General features: G+C 36.2%; 2 protein-coding genes and 1 long non-coding RNA gene across 5 annotated transcripts; 1 reads left to right on the top strand and 2 right to left on the bottom strand.

Moving 5' to 3' along the window:
* Window positions 1-704: 704 nt before the first annotated feature.
* Window positions 705-4,633, top strand: LOC147507986 (uncharacterized). The gene is made up of 3 exons (XR_015217861.1): window positions 705-989; window positions 1,067-1,168; window positions 4,237-4,633. It is a non-coding gene; the product is annotated as an uncharacterized LOC147507986 (long non-coding RNA).
* A 677-nt stretch (window positions 4,634-5,310) lies between these two features.
* Window positions 5,311-12,706, bottom strand: LOC147507985 (uncharacterized). Of its 3 annotated transcripts, none has more exons than XM_086600612.1 (7): window positions 11,946-12,706; window positions 10,143-10,365; window positions 9,613-9,739; window positions 9,468-9,536; window positions 9,182-9,331; window positions 7,531-7,787; window positions 5,311-6,245 (listed from the first exon to the last, which is right to left on the bottom strand). In XM_086600612.1, exons 2-7 carry the CDS (start codon window positions 10,229-10,231, stop codon window positions 6,074-6,076), a joined length of 864 nt encoding a protein of 287 aa, XP_086456738.1. In that variant the 5' UTR covers window positions 10,232-10,365; window positions 11,946-12,706; the 3' UTR covers window positions 5,311-6,073. The 3 variants fall into 3 exon arrangements, with proteins under 3 accessions (XP_086456738.1, XP_086456736.1, XP_086456737.1); XM_086600610.1 differs by having other exon boundaries at window positions 9,613-9,734; window positions 11,946-12,120; XM_086600611.1 differs by having other exon boundaries at window positions 9,613-9,734; window positions 10,143-10,362; window positions 11,946-12,120.
* Window positions 12,707-15,360: 2,654 nt separating this feature from the next.
* Window positions 15,361-16,378, bottom strand: LOC147507984 (uncharacterized). The gene is made up of 4 exons (XM_086596655.1): window positions 16,309-16,378; window positions 15,915-16,013; window positions 15,747-15,872; window positions 15,361-15,578 (listed from the first exon to the last, which is right to left on the bottom strand). Exons 1-4 carry the CDS (start codon window positions 16,376-16,378, stop codon window positions 15,361-15,363), a joined length of 513 nt encoding a protein of 170 aa, XP_086452781.1.
* Between the last annotated feature and the right edge of the window lie 428 nt (window positions 16,379-16,806).

The raw sequence follows: 16,806 nt of genomic DNA, 5'->3' as shown, positions 1-16,806 counted from the left end.
ATGCTCTTATTCCTATTCATTTGGTAGTTGCTACAAACAGATTTTGAGGGCTGAAAGTACTGATTTCTAGTCTCTATTTGAGGTACCAAGTACTTGGTGGGGGATATTATAAAACATGCCCTATCGCAGAAGTCAAGGTACCGAAGTACCATTCATTTTGTCATTCATTCAGCAATTATGTGGTATGCTTGGCCAAAACCTAAATAATTTGCTTTTGAAGAGATGTGTTGCATCAATGCATGTTGTTATTGTTGTATCCGGAGTTCTCGACAGCTGGACAAAATTCGTAAGTTGAGCAAAACACATTTTTGGAGTAACAACCAATTATGGAGTACTTTTTTGTATTTTGCAGTGTTAATTCATTTGGTGTGTAGGAGAAAGTTGGCTACTTCAAATTGGAATGCTATTGCCATGAATGGACTGCCTCTGAAAATTAAAATTTAACCATCTCTGTTTAAAATTTCTAGGGTAGAACAGCTGAATCTTTTTTTTTTTAATCTGATGCACTTGAAGAAGCATACAAAATAGTGTACGACACCTCAGCACATTAGGGAATTTTTTCCCCGTAGTAAAACAATAAGATTGACACAAGTAATATTGAGTAATCTATCTAATAAGATAGGGTTTTTTTTCCCACTAAAGGACAAAATAACACACAAAGGACGGCCCAGATCTATTTGAGTAAGATCAAACGGCTACTGAGTGCGGATCAATTATTTTGTTCAAACGTGGGTTCGAATCCAAAAAACATTAGTTTCGATTTTTTTTACCAAAAAATATCTTCTCACCTCATTGTCGCTGGGGTTTTATACCAATATATACAACACTTAGGTCTCTTCAAGAATAATTGCTAAGCTTTTATCCTAGTGGTGACTATTATCCTGAACCCACTGAAGATGCTAAGCTTTTTCTTGGGAATTTACCTTATGATTTAGATTCTGAGAGGCTAGCTATGCTTTTCGAGAAGTCGGGGATTGTTCATAGTGCTGGTATGATTTTTTTTCTTCTTATAATGCTTTTTGGAATGTGGGTAGTTGTAATTTTTGTTTGTTTGTTTGGTTTGTAGGCTATTTACAATAGGGATACTGATCAGAGTCGTGGGTTTGGGTTTGTTACTATGACTACTATTGATAAAGCTGAAAAAGCTATCGATATGTTCAATCTTTATGTAAGTTTCTTTTTTCTTTGAAATGTGTTTATTATTTGGTTTTGTTGCAAAAGTTAGCTACTTTTTGTTTATTTGCTTTGAGCAGGTGATTCTTTGGGCAATAGTTATTTACCTATTGCATCAAATGTTTAAAAAATATTCAAGTAGCAACTTATTATTCTAAAGAAAAGCAGGACTGTGTATCACTTGTTAATATTTATCACAACTATCGGATAGAGTACGTCCTTATACATTAGAAGTTGGAAGACAATTTTTGTTTAATTCTTATGCTTAGGGCCGAAGTTGTTGAGATTTGTTACCAGATTTGATGCCCTTAACAGGAGAAAGGGTTTTGGATTTTTCCGAGTTCATTTCTTGAAGAGACCCTAAATGTTGTCCGAGTAAAAGATGTTTTATACCATTTCTCTCGTTGGGGTTTTATACCATTTCTCTCACTGGTGTTAGCAAAGCAACAGTGGTGGCGGCAGGAACAAATTATGAGATTCAGCAATATATTGATGCAAGGTACATTGGACCAATAACAGAAGTTGCATGACATCTATTTCAGAATCCAATGCATAAAGAGTTTCCAAGTGTCCAACGATTGACGTTTCATTTGGAAGGTATGCATAGGGTTGTTTTCAATAGCAAATAGGATAGCCAATAGCCCCTGGATGCAATTCTTGCCCGAGCCAAAGACCAAATTTCAACACTGACAGGTTTCTTTAAGCGTTATGCTGAAGATCCAGATGCACGGGCATATACCTATCAAGAATTTCCACGACACAATGTTTTCCACAAAAACTCTCAAGAGTGGACTCCTAGGACTCAGGGACTTTCCATTGGTAGGATGTATTTTGTAAGCCCCAATGTCGGGGAGCGGTTTTATCTACACTTGCTACTTACTGTTGTAAAAGGGTCTACCTTCTTTGCATATATTTATAAAGTCGGTACTACCGTGTACAACACATACAAAGAAGCATGTATTGCCGGCCTGTGGGCTGTTAGAAGCTAATGATGAGTGGATACAATGCTTATAAGAGGCGGCGATAATGAAAACTGAATATCAACTGCGGAGGTTGTTTTGTGTAATTCTTTTAGAGTGTCATCCGTTACGACCAGATCTACTTTGGAGCAAATTTGCATCGAGTATATGTGATGATCTTGGACACTGGCTTCAAACAAAGCACGACATCTCAGATCCAATTGATGAGCAAATAACAGATTACGGCTTATATCTGGTGGAACAAATCCTTTTAGAATCTGGAAAGACATTGGAAAATTTCCCGCCCATGCCAAAGCCAAAAGAGGATTGGAGCAAAATTGTTGGCAATAGGCTCATTTGGGAGCAACACCAACTTCAACATAAATGCATATGAGAAGAGGCTGCAGTTGATGTGAGTCTTCTTAATGACGAACAACTTCATGCTTACACTACTGTGACTGATTTAGTATTTGGTGATAAGGGAAAAATTTTCTTTTTGAATGGAGTAGCTAGTACAGGGAATTTTTTTTTGTATAATACAATTGCAAAGGCCTGCCGCAGTATGGGTCTTATTGTCATCATGGTAGCATAATCGGGAATTGCATCTTTGTTATTGTCTGGTGGACGCACTGCTCATTCTACATTTAAGATTCCAATTGATGTGATGGATACTACTTTTTGCGGCTTCGCTAAACATTCCGACCTTGCTGACCTATTTAAAGAAACTAAACTAATTGTTTGGGACGATATGCCCATGCAACATATATATTGTATTGAGGCTGTGGATAGAACACTTCACGATATTTGCGAAAACAAGAAGATATTTTGTGGTATCACTACAGTTCTTGGTGGTGATTTTCGACCAGCACTACCTGTTATACTGTTAAGCCAGAGAGAACAATTTGTTGGTGCATCACTATGACGCTCTTTCCTTTAGAGTTATTTAGAAGTTTTGCACTTGGTACTAAACATGCAGCTTGAAATGGCGGAGTCCGAGAATGTCGAATTTGCCGATTTTTTGTTGGAGGGGTGCTATTAATGCCTTCTAATTAGAATGTTTTTTCTCTATTAGTTCCATATATAAATGAACTATTTTAGAAACTAATGAATTCATTTTTTGCTTTGATTAATTTAGATTGGTACGCAAGTGTACCAATATCCAAGAACTCATCTTTTCTGTCTATCCCCAATTGGATGTTATGGACACACCGTCTCCAAATTTCTTAACTTATCGTACTATTCTTGCTGCCCGTAATGATGATGTGAGTGCAATTAATGAGGTTGCACTGAATTTGTTCCCTGGTGAAGTGCTCGAGTATTTGGCTGCAGATAAAATCATCGAAGATGATATTGATAATCCAAGTAGGGCTCACTATCCCACCAGTTTCTGAACTCCCTCGACCCCTCTAGCTTACCACCTTTCAATCTCAAGTTAAAACCGGATGCCCTATAATGTTGCTTTCGGGGAACATAGCACCTAAAGATGGTCTTTGCAATGGGACACGACTTATGGTGCTTCAATGTGTGAGTAAAGTCCTTCAAGCCAAAATTTTGACTGGAGAGAAAGCTAGAAATCCGGTACTCATCCCAAGAATATCTCTGACTCCCTCAAATTCGGAGTTGCCTTACAAACTATCAAGGCGACAATTCCCTGTTCGACTAGCTTATGCCATGACAATTAATAAGTCGCAAGGCCAGTTCAGTGAAATATATTGGCATTGATTTGAGGACATACACCTGTTTTCAATCATGGAAAACTTTATGTGGCCATGTCCAGATGTACTTCAAAAAGAATATCCGTTTTTCTTCCACCTAATGCAAGAAATTGTACCACAAATGTCGTATACTCAGAAGTTCTTCTCTAAGGACATCGATACCAATGAGAAAAGACGAGTGAGAAATTAAAGAATGTTACTTTTATTGGTTTAGAAATTAAAGAATATGTTGTATCCATATATATACTATGTAAGTTTTTTTTTTTTTTTTTTTTTTTTTTTAGCATGGATAAATAGATATTATTTCATTTTGAGAACCACCTCTTTTGTAAACAATATGCTAAATGTATCAAGTCTAAAAAAATCATGTGTATGTGGTTTGCTTGCAGGTACCAAGTTAAATTGCCAGAATTTTTCAGCGACATGATTGCAGTCATTGCTCCATGATGCATTTGTCCATATGGTAATACAATGGTGTGAACAGTATGCATAGAGGGAAGAATGAGAGATAAATGAGAAACTCGATCAATGTGCGTGGAGTATTTATTTTATTTTATTTTTCCCTTTCGTTACTAGAATTAGTCTCAGGTGAAAAATTATCCAAAGTTTTATTTAATGTTTAATGAGTTGTCTTTTAGGTTTAGAAATAATTTGTGTTATGTATAAATATGAAGTTATATATTTTGGTATGGTTGATCTATGAGAATTGTATTGTTTGCTTTTCAGGTTATGACAAAATTTATGTTTTTGAAATGTTGAAAATACAAAGGAGACTCTGCTGGATTTTTTTATTTTAAAAAAAAAATGATGATGCTCTTAATTAAAGACTCTCTCCCCTTATTTCCCTCATTCTCATTTTGATATGTATTGAATTAATAAATTTGTAAAGATATATATAATGAGTTGGTTTGTGAGAAATGAAATGGCATAGAATTGCAATAATTAAGCTCACTTGAGTATGCTATGAAATGATTATGAAATATAAAACTATTGGAAATGGTTATATCATCGATCCAATGCTCTACTATAGAGATGGTCTCTTGGGGTGTTGTTCAAAAGCAATGTGTCTAGAGTGCCGACTAGCACGGGCATTCACTAGTCTAGAATAAGCAAGGGATGTTCCCCTCTCGATGTGTTATCAATTTGTCAACAAATTATAAAGTGAGTAAACAGCTAATCTACAATACAAAATTAGGATTTCAATCAGGAATGCTCTTTTGATATCCTGGGAGCTACAATAGCATCAAGGCCTGTCAGAGACCGTATTTATGTGTCTTAAAAACTCTTCATCTCCTCTGCAACCTGCTTGTTCAACTCCTTCCACGCAGTGTGATGGAATGGTGCCATCCGGTTGCTCAGTGACGACAATCTCAACAGAAAATACAAGATTCCTGCACAAGATTACCAAAGTCGTCATCAAGCATACCCATTTGCTTGCTTTTTTTTTGAAGCACGCATTAGCAGATGCTGGAATTCCATGGCATCCCAGATACCATCTACTTGAGTACAACATTACACTAGTACATGCAGAAATATAAAAATCTATTCACCAGCCACCAAGACTGGCCGTTTCAATGTTACAATATCTCAGTTAACATACATAACTAATGTAACAGTTGCAAATCTATTGGGCCAAACAAGCAGTCACTGTGTCATAGGCAGTTAGAGAGTCGAAACTCTTTTCAAGCACCAGGTCTCAAATACTGGGAGTGTCCAGGCGTCCAGGCATCACGGAAACAATTTCAAAGCACAAAAGCCAAAAGTTCTTATAAGATGTCGTTGTGCTTAGCTACTCGATCCACCTTCTTTTCCGAGCAGGTCGCTCTGGTATCCTTCTCAGTTGGCATTGGTGTCTTGAACCGTTCACTTCGCTTCTTTAGATTTGCAACTGTGTCAAGGTGCCGGTCATCCCCAACTTTGTCTGATTCCACTTGCCTAATACCTGGTAATGGTTTTGTGCCAGCATCTTTCATCTCCAAGTCATGACCACTTCCCTCTTCCCCAACAGGATGTTCGTCTTCAACAGACCCAACCGCTACAATTTGGTCATCTGGTTGTTCACTGACTATAGATGACAGATCATTGTTTTTCTTGCCACTCTCCTTAGCCTTAGATGTAGAAAGAGAGTTGGCAAACTCATCCCTGTCTTTGTTGCTTGTCCAGCGTTCCAACTTGGATCAACCTCACTTTAGATTTTGTTGTTCATCATCTGAAGGAGCATCTTCTCTATGTTTTTAGGAAGAATGGCGTTGCTGCGGGGAGCATCATGGTCATGAGAACCCTTCTTGGAGAGTGTAGTAGAGGATGACAACCTCGATTGGCCAGGATCACGGGAGCTTGTGTGTCCAGTGATTGGTACATTGACACTTTCATGTTCACTTGCAGCCCTACTGCTAACCTGAACAAAGGCAAAATGTTATTATGAGCACATTCCTGTCAGTAAAGGAACAGATTTTGTCCGACCATTTAGATAAATCAAATTGATGAAAAGGGCACTATAGAGGAGTAAATTAGTTAGATGACAGACTTGTTTTTACGAACCATGGTTCTCCTTAGTATAGTAAATCAACAATTGCCGGTCTACTTAATGAAGGGGATTTTGATCCTAGAGTCAACGTCTTACTATACTATGTTCCCAAGTGGTATCGTCTCTGAAAACAAAGACCGGTGGTTGTTGGTTATTATATATCATCCGGAACAAAGATTGACAATGTGAAAAACAAAACTTAAAAAGGTCAGCCACAGAGGCGCACAGATTTGATTTTAAGATGTATAGAGTTGACCATATTAGAAACATGTAGTTGTAATCTACAACTTGTAATTATTGTACCGATTCATAGCATGGTAAACAATGTTATACACTTACATACAGCTACACCTTTGTTGTGTGTTCACACTAAAGTAAATATAAGTAAATATACTTTTTTTCCCTTTTGAAAAGTTTTCTTTTTACATTTACAATTATTTATGTGAATATCCTTTCTAAACAAGAAAACGAACTTCTTACAGACACTTAAAATCAGATTTATTAACTGAGTACGTAACATAAATGTTTTTCTCATAGACCGTGTGGTTATATTTAATGATGTCTCAGAGAAAGTTCACATTGACCAATCACAATTCTACACTGCATGCAAGGAACAGTTACAAACTTATCTTGAACATTTGTACTCTGATTCATTCCACATCCTCCTTCCTCTTTTTCTCTTCTTTTTTTCCCATTTATAACTCTAATCGTATTTTGCAGGACACTTTAGGTATTGGCTATACATAATTTTGTGAAACTATCCAAAGATTCCTCATTTTGGATGGTCTTAGGAGACACAAAGTTTCTAACAACCTGATTCTAGTTCCAACTGAATTAACTAACAATGCAGCTCCGTTTCACACCTCAAGCAGGCGATAATTAATAGTAACCTACTTAACATATGAGGATGAGCTTCATCAGAATTTAGTAACATTGCAGCTCCGCCACTCACCTAAAAGCGGGCAACATCGCCTAAAAACCTAATAACCACACGAGGATGAGTTCCCCGACAATGAAGGAGCTCTACAATCCGGTTTTAGTCTATACACTTACACAAATAGATTCAAAAAGACAAAGGGATTCAAAATACTAAGCTCGAGTAGTGCCTACTTATAAATATGAAACAAATAAAATCTGCAAGACAAACATGCAATACCTCCCTTCCTGAGGTGCGCTCTCCTTAGAACCAGGATTATATTTAAATGGTGCTTCTGGAGGGGATGGCAAAACCTCATCGCCTTCAGAACCCATAGGCTCTCTTCTACCCACCATCTCCTTCCTACTTTTGTAAGGTTGGGGAAGACGGTCAAAATCTTCAGCCTGCGCAATATCTTCTTCACTATCTTTGAGATCATCTCTCTGTACATCATTGTCAGCATCACTAGTTGCGAGTGCATCATCATCCCCAGAGTCCTGCAAAACAATTTGTTCATCCAGGAACTTTAGTAAGGTATACTCCATATCTTATTGATTTTACTATAGAGAATATAAAAAGAAGTACATTATTATAATAAAAGAAGTGTTGGTTCATTATTGACATTGTGACTACTTAGTTATTGATACTGCCTCTATGATTGCATCTGACTCACGGATTCATGGCGGCTTGGTATCAATGGAAGGAAGCCTTTCAGCATTATAACTGCATTCCACCTGTATAGCTCTCCCTGTTGGCTGGTTTTGAAAACAAATAGTTGAGAGTAAATCCAATAAATATTGAGAAGAGTTGAGATAAAAGAATCCGTGATTTTCTTATGGAACATCAATGGAATGAACAGAAGACTTGCATATGGTATTGACTAAATCTTGGGCTGCATTTCCTTGAGTTATCATAGTATCTATAGGATAAGGGATGTCTTTTTGGGTACAAAAGGTCAAATTACAACAAACGAAGGGGTTCTGAGCATGGCTGTTTGAAGCTTGGTCTCAGTTCTATTAGTAATGACTCAGACTCTCTTAAAGCCTTAACATTGCAGGATAAAGAGAAACTTCCATAGTACTTTGAGATCCTTAGAGCTTCCATAAAGTTACAGTGTATCCAGAGCAAATCTATTGAGAAGCTAAGAAATGTGCTGATTTGCTAGCTTCAATACGTACTGATGAAGAAAATGTGATGTATTGTGCTCCTCTTGAATTGAAATCGTATGAAATTGACAAATTGATTGTGATGACAAGGATAGGAATTGTAACTATAGGAATTTTAAATGGCACTTATGGTCTTCCACTCTTCCATAACCCAAGCATATTAAAAAAACAAAGAAACAAACAACGGTCTTTATCAATCTTTATTCTCAAGATGCATGTTTCCTTTTACGCTACTAGTATTAAGAAGCTTGTGGCGCAGACACTTTTAGTCCCATCAAAGAAGGGTAGGGTCAAAGGTTCGAACCCCTTGACCCTTTTTAAAATTTCAAAAGAATCATTTAATTTAATGTGCTTATTTCTCTGTCAAGAATGAGATCAAACCCAATATTTAGAGCAATTGCAAGGAACAATCACCATTGCACTAAGTCTATCTTTGCACATAACAGTAGAATACCGCACTGCAGTGGGGTATCCACAGAGTGGTCTCACTGTTTGTCAAAGAACAAGAAAGTAAATTAATTCTATGCTGTTGGATATGCTATAAGCGTTAAAGAATCTTAAAATATTAACGTTAAGGAAAAGCATCTTAAAATTTTGAAATGCCACACTACCAAAACATCAATAGGGGGAAGAAAAGTTTACATCACCATAAAAAATATTGAAGAAGGTTCATTAGTCATAAAAATAAAAAATGTCTAAATTACAAATATGCAAGTAAGCCATACAATTAGTTGTCGTGTGCGTGAAGCTCCTCTTCCTTGGCCAGTCAAATCACTCGGTTCGCCATCGGACTTTGGAAGATGTGGATTTTCTGCAGATGGATCCTGAATGCCAGCGGCTGCTGCAAGTTCAGGTGGAAGATCTGGATCATAGTCCTGAAAGATGAAAGAATTAGTGCAATAGCAATTATCTGTCTTTACCACCAACCACCTCCCCTCTTTCTCCTCCTATGTAGGAAGCAAATAAATGCATGGAATAGCAATTATCTTCCGACTGCATGAAAAAGTATACCTGCTCAGAACGTCCACTTTCATAAACACGGATTTTGCTTTGCATGGTAGCTTCCAGACGAAGTTGCTCCTGTGTTATCATTATATGTCTCCATCAGTCAATTGATAATATTAAAAAATCTAAATGGACAAGAGCTTTCACTCACCAGCTGTTTGCAGTAATCTTTCCAGTTCTCCTCCTTTAACTCAAAATTGAAAAAGTTAGATAAATCAGCACCGGGATGTCTCCATGGCTTGTACTCAAAGCTCTCAATGTCAATGTCAAATACTGTCCTGAAAACAAAGGTGAAACTGAAAACTATAGAGCACAGAAACGAATATTGCATAATGGTTCATCAATTTACTTGATCAATTTTCAGTTTTACTCTTCAATTTTGGTTATTCGTTTTATACTTCTTAATCTTCAAATTCTAATGAACTTTTTATAACGTTTCTGCTACGTTACAACCTCATAAATGAACTCGTTCCCAGAAAAATGGACTCTTTTCCAAACTATACTGTGCACAGTTCAATTCCTATTTTATTAAGAATAAATTGAATTTGGAAAATCTGGAAAAAAAATCGCACAAAAACAAGACATTATTCAGCACCACGTGATGTATGTAGTGATTAAATAGCATGCTCTTATATAAGATAATTAGAAATCGTATACGAGCTTATGAAATGCAAAGATTACTTGTGAGATGGAAGTGTAAATTTAAATCCGCTGCCAAAACCTCGTCCAGCTGAGGTGTTGGGCCAAGCAGAGTGGAAAGGATTCTGCATTCCAGGAGAAACTTTGAGCCCTGTAAGTCTCCAATCACCTCTACCACGACCACCAATAGGACCCACATTGATAGGCGGACAAACTTGACCTGGAGCACCTCCAGGACCAACAATAGCTCCTCCGGGGACCACTGCTGCACCAGGTCGCACATATTACATGCAAAAACAATTCAAACTAAAATTAATAAATGGAGTACGAGGAACATAAGTGCCATAAAAATGAAATGGAGCCAAAACGAGGGTCCAGAAATCATGCAATATTATTAAATATCAAATTAGATACAACTCACTCCTCCAAAAAAATTGAAATTGGCTCAAACCACAGAAGGTAACAAAAAAAAAGTTGCATTAATTTTCAACTGTATTCATAATCCAAAATCAGGTATCACATGAATATGTTTTATGATAAACAATCACTTTCCATCTAAGAATTTATATGTATTGATATAGCAACAAGCAATATTAATGCATAAAGCAAAACAAATAAAAAAGTTTTGTAACTTCTGATTAAAAACTTAAGGAAGTATCACATAAAGGATGGACAGACTGCAACAACAGTGAAGTAAGAGCTATACATAGGTTTATAGAACAAATTATTTCTTTTTGGAGGGAACAAAAGAAAATACTAACTTGGTTAAGAAACACAGACTACTCCAAAAATCAGAACGGGCTTTTCCTTGATCCCCTAAATCGTTTAAAATGGATGAAAATAAATTTTCAAATAATTTTCCACTAGTTGAAGAAACATGTAGGACCAATCACCTAACTTTCTCCACAAGTAACCCAAGAGAGACTCGAACACAAATATTAAAAGGGCGCGAGTTATACAATTTTTAAGAAAAGTGTTTACCACTCCTTCACAAAACAATCCACAGACAAGTATTAATCAGTCACAGGGAAACAAGCTCCCTACGATTTTGCAAGATACTCATTGCATATCTACTTTAAGCCCTGCTACTATACCAGATATCACAAGAACATACTGGCAGATAGCTCGCTATCAACCTCAACCATGATATAGACAAAGATGATATGCCAGAGGAGAACCGAATTCAAATGTAATCTGATTATAAACACATTAGATAGATTCTGAATAGGTTTGGACCTCCAAACCTTGCAAACCAATGCCCCAATGTCTCCAAAATGAATTGCTTTATTTAATTGTCATACAGTTCATATACAGATCGTGTTAATGTGAAATAGCGTAGTCACAATCCGTCCTTTTCCCCTTCCTCCTGTTGTGAGACCTCTTTCAAATGTTTTGATATGCCAAAGAAAACTAGTCAAACAGGACTCATGTAAAACGCGTGAGATAATGTCATATATCTACTGCATGAGGCTGTAATAGATTTTGGCTGTTGCATTGGGATTGTTTTTGTATATTGCCCTTCAGTAGTTCAGTCAGTCCAGAATCTGAACATCGGCATAGCTACACAGAAAAAATGAATAACAATAACAAAATCTTGATAATAGTAGCCAAAAATATGTTCATACAACTTTTTATTATAACAAAGAACACATACATTACATTTAAACGACCAATTCCCAGTAGTAAAAAGAACACATACATTACATTTAAACGACCAATTCCCAGTAGTAAATTTTTACAATTTCAACTCCAACAACTGTATATAAACCTACAAAGAAACATTTCTACTATAGCTTTTTCCATACAACATGATGTGTGTGGTGACAACAACACTGAGAAACTGACCTTGAACTGAGAATGGTGGGGATGGTACATATGATTATTGTACCCGATCCTCGTCCCACCAGTACTAACCACTCCTCCATTGGCTTTCCCGTTCTCGCCTGCTTCCTTCCTTTCTCCATCGCTTCCCGTGTGGCATCATCTCTCCATTCCTGCTCCTCATTAGTCTGCTGCTGGTGATCACCATTAGCAACAATAACTAAATCTTCACCATCCTCATCATCACTTCCCATTCCTTCATTATTATTCCTATCCATCATTCCCATTCCACCCATATGCCCATCATCATTATTAAGTACAATCTGTAAATCATCTTCACTATCACTATCCCAATCATCATCATCATCATCATTTTCCCTATTACCAATACTACCCTCCTCCCTTTTCACATCAAGACCAGGAATAATAACTGGTCCTTGTTGTTCTTGTTCAGTATCCAAATCCAACTTCTCTTCCACTTGTTCATCTACCATAAAAATCCCACCTTCAGCATTTTCTATATTAACATCTCTTAATTCCAAACCTCCAATATCATCAACCTCAACTTCTTCTTTCGAGTTTGGGTATTGGGGTATGCTTGGAAAGGGGGAAGGAATGAGTGGTGGTTTGTTGATTAAGATCGGGGTTTTGAGGAGAAGTGAAAGAGTGAGTGGTGGTTTGTTGTTATCATTTTGTCGACAAATTATAAAGTGAGTAAACAGCGAATCCATCACTCAATATGAAATCTTTGATTGATTGAAAAAATTCTTGATTGATTGAAGAAAACAACAAATCGGTGTTTGCTATTAATACCACGATAAAACAAAACTAGGAAAGAGAATTTTATTAAAACTTGTTTGTGAAACTAATACATCTAGTGTACAAGAAATGAAGAGTCGTGAACTCACTCCTGGAATTGTGAAGATCATATTAACTGGAATCGTTAAGATCACATTAATTAACTCCTAAATATGATGAATACCTTCTGTATAACTTTCAATTTCCTCCAATTTCTCAGTTGTCCAATAAAACTATTGCATACATAAATAAATAAATTGATTCAATATCAGGTTTCTATTTGCTCCACCAACTCTCACTAATTTTATTTTTTTTTTTTCGATAATTTCTCACTAATGTATGAGTTGTGTGAGGGCTGTGAGCAGTGATTGTCATGCCACAAGGATAAATGGGCACGGTAAAAGCATTCCCACTGCAAGTGAGGGATATAGTTTTCACCACTGTGGACCAAAAACCCTTGTCCGATGCAAATGCATGGGTGACAATCACGGCCACTTGTCACTAAGTCAAAACGAGAGTAGCAGTTGCTATCGAGATAGTAGTTGAGTTGTGAATTTCATACGAGATGTTTCATTATGTCCGGATTACAAAACTCATCTTACGGAATTAAACATCCCGTCTAGATATATTTCTTTTTTTCCAAATGGAATCAAACATCGTCTGGAGTTCTAACAGCTAGTTTATATCTAACAACGATCAAAAAGTCAGAACGGTCAAAAATCAAAACTTTGGTATATATATAACATTTGTTCCATTTCAACTCACACTTCCAACAATCATATTTTTCTTATTCAAAATTAGTTGAATTACTTTCAAATAGCATCTCAAGCATCTCAAGCAACTCAATAAAGTGGTAGCACTCAATCAAAACCAAAGAAGACTGTGACTCACTTTAGCATGCCCCGAAGATCAAGCTATATGTCTTGTTTGGATAAAAATTAATGAAGACTATTATTGGTGTTTTCCAAAATGCAAAGTGATTTTGGAATCGTGTAACAAACGAGTTCAATCAAACACGTGGGTCGGATAGGTCTTCCGATTCAATTTGCGGTATATGAAAATATATTTTTAAAATAATGAACAAGTTTGTTACAATTGTGAATGTGGTGGAAGCTCAAAATGCAAGTGGTACTACAATACAAAGGTAAGTAATTACAATTTCGTCAATTTGTCAATTTATAAATTTCGTTTATGATTATTTTAGTCTAATTCTTTTTTTTTTAGTTGTCCGATGCAAGGATGATATACCAACAACAATAAAAAGCGTGTTTTTCACTTGATCATTGCTATGTTATACTCAAGTATAATCCAAAGTGGAGTAGCATTTTTGAGACAATGTCAAGCCTCCCCACAAAAGAAAAATGTCGCAAAAGTGATGGTGAAGATTCAACTTCTAATTCACCAAGTGTTGGTGGAATCGGAGGGTTCTAAAGAAATTGAGCGTCCTTTTGGATCGAAGAAAGCAAAGTCCAAGAGGAACCAAGAAAAATCAGTTAGTTTGTTAGAGGATTTCTTTATATGTTTAGAGGATACATTTGTAAATGATGAAAATAAAACACAAAAGTGCATAGAACTTAGGGAAAGAGAGCTTGCAAATTGTTAAAAAACTGTGACGACGAGAGAAGAAAAAAATCGGGTTCAATTGGAAAAAAATCGAGTTCAAATGGAAAAAATCAGCTTCAAAAGATGCAATATGAAGCTAAGATTTTAGCTATCAATACAAGTGTCCTCTATCCCGATACCACTTTTATGATCAAGCAACAATAAGTTGAAATACGTGCTGAATAGGCAAAGACATCTAAAGGTGGTTTTAGCTCTAACTAAGTTTATGTAATATCTAATATTTTATTTTAATTAATGTACTATATATTTTAATTTAAATATATTTTTAATTAATGAACTATGTATTTTAATTTCATTGTCTTTTTAATTAATGCACTATGTATATTCTTTTCAATGTATGTATAATTAATGACATATGCACTATGTTTAATTAATCAAGATAATTATTTTAATAGAAATACAATTACCAATAAAATTAAAATATATTGTAATATAATTCATTAAAACACAACTCATAAAATACACAGGAACTTCATAGTTCACTTTTGGAATTACATAGGAAATACATCACATTTTATAACTTTATAGTTTACTTTTGGAATTACATAGGAAATAATACGTACATCACACTTTGGAACTTCATGGTTCACTCACTTTCATTTCCATTTTCCCTTCATTCTCCCTCTACATCTAGCGACCAACTTGGATCATAAATTGGTGTTGGTGTTTCTTCAATACCAGCCAAATTCCACACATGCTCAACTAATTAAGTCCATTTGAAGATTAGTATGTGTAACTTCATTTTTTATTTTATTTTTTGTTTGAATCATCTGATAGACAAAATAATAACCATCCTCTTCCTTATAGAGCTCAGTATATTTTTTTCATTCCTCTGACCTTTCCAATTCACACCCCACTTTCATGTTCATTCTCAACAATCATATTATGCATTATAATACATTATTTTATTCATTATGTCCCCAAGAATAACAACACTTTAACAACGCGCAAAAGCATTAATAATATGTCATCTTGCCTGCAAAATTCCAAACGCCATTTCAATATATTTTATTGCAGCTTATTGACAATGACTAAATATCTTTTCATGCTTATTCTTTTGATAACGAATGGATTGAACAAATGTGCCCCATTTTGGATAAATACCATCAGCAATATCATATCCCATATCGTAGGCATTACCATTCACATTAAAATTAACAGAAGGAGCCTCACCTTGCTCTAATGATTCAAAAACATGAGAACGATAAAGCAGCACGTTAATGTTATTATGTGAACCTGGTAAGTCGAAAAAGCAATGTCAGATCTAACAGTGTTTGTTTGCAATGGCTTTAAGTACCAAAGTTGGTTTCTTCTTGTACCCCATATGTTGTCCAACCCATCTAGTTGGACAATTCTTTCACACCCAGTGCATACAGTCGATTGATCCAAGCATTCATGGAAAACCCCTTTCCGCATTTTCAGCTAATATCCTAACCATGTATGCCTCAGTTGGTCGTCTCAAGTACTCTTCCTCAAACGGCATGACTATTGCAGCGCACCAATGCTTCATAGATACAGTTGCTATGGAATCTACAAGTTGAAAATACTAATCCGTTGAATCAGATAAACAACCAGTTGTTAATTGTTCAACTGCAGCTAATCCCTTCTGCAACCCAGAAATTGCTTGCCGACCCAATCCATCCACCCTGTTTTGGAAGTAGTCATCGAATGCTGCAACAGATTTCAACATATAAGTAAAAAACTCTCTTTGCATCATGTACCTTCGCCTAAACTTATGAGGAGGTCACCTACAAGGTGTTGTGAAGTAATCTCTCAGTATATAGTTTGTTTATGTACATCACCACCATCTCTAAACGTATATGCTCTGCCCATCACATATCCACCACGTTTGTCTGTATCCACATCTTCAATGGCTGTTTGAGCCTCCTCCTCCTCCTCCTTCGCCTCATCATATCATTATGTTCATCTCTTACTTTTTTCATGTAGTAATCTTCAATGGTAGTACCAGAAGACAAACTATTACTACTAGATCCCCATAAACTTTGGTTGAATGCAATTTTATCTTGTCTAGACATTTTTTACAATATTTAATTAGCTTGGTTGTTTTGACTTTAGCGATGAAGCGTTCTCTTTCACCTCGTTGATGTCATCCTCAGCGGTGATTCCGTTTGGGTTTTGCGATGCGACCTGATTTTTTAGCACAATATTATTCTGTCAGAGCAGGGTGATGCTCTCGTTCATCGTGCCAAGCTAGCTCACCAGGTTCTCGATTTGCTCCTGTAAGCTTTCCATGCTTTGTGGGCTTGAGGTGTTTTTGTTTTGAAGATTTGTAGTTTCTCAAGAAATTGAGTCACAAACAACGCCAATGTAAAAGTTATGATTTGTTAATCTTACAAATGTAAGCAGTTTTTGGGGAAAAGGGTTTGTAGATTGGAATTGACCGAGTTCGTGTGGGCGAACTGCTTACGTATCAAGATCTCTCTCTCTATAGGGGGAGACTTGA

This window comes from Coptis chinensis, chromosome 3, assembly GCF_015680905.1.
Source record: "Coptis chinensis isolate HL-2020 chromosome 3, ASM1568090v1, whole genome shotgun sequence".
Classification (NCBI taxonomy): domain Eukaryota; kingdom Viridiplantae; phylum Streptophyta; class Magnoliopsida; order Ranunculales; family Ranunculaceae; genus Coptis; species Coptis chinensis.
Note: the sequence above shows the minus strand (reverse complement) of the source record. Positions and strands in the feature narration are given on the sequence as shown.

Bases quoted from the DNA above. Each gene is read 5' to 3' on its own strand.
- LOC147507985 (XM_086600610.1), bottom strand. From the start codon at position 11,975: ATGTACCATCCCCACCATTCTCAGTTCAAG. The intron at 9,537-9,612 runs GTGAGTGAAAGC...ATGATAACACAG, and splicing joins AAGATTACTGCAAACAGCTG to GAGCAACTTCGTCTGGAAGC. The intron at 9,332-9,467 runs GTATACTTTTTC...TTCATCTTTCAG, and splicing joins AAAGTGGACGTTCTGAGCAG to GACTATGATCCAGATCTTCC.
- LOC147507984 (XM_086596655.1), bottom strand. From the start codon at position 16,378: ATGTCTAGACAAGATAAAATTGCATTCAACCAAAGTTTATGGGGATCT. The intron at 15,873-15,914 runs GTTGTTTATCTG...TTCAACTTGTAG, and splicing joins AGTTGAACAATTAACAACTG to ATTCCATAGCAACTGTATCT. The intron at 15,579-15,746 runs GTTTTCCATGAA...TCGACTTACCAG, and splicing joins AGCTGAAAATGCGGAAAGGG to GTTCACATAATAACATTAAC.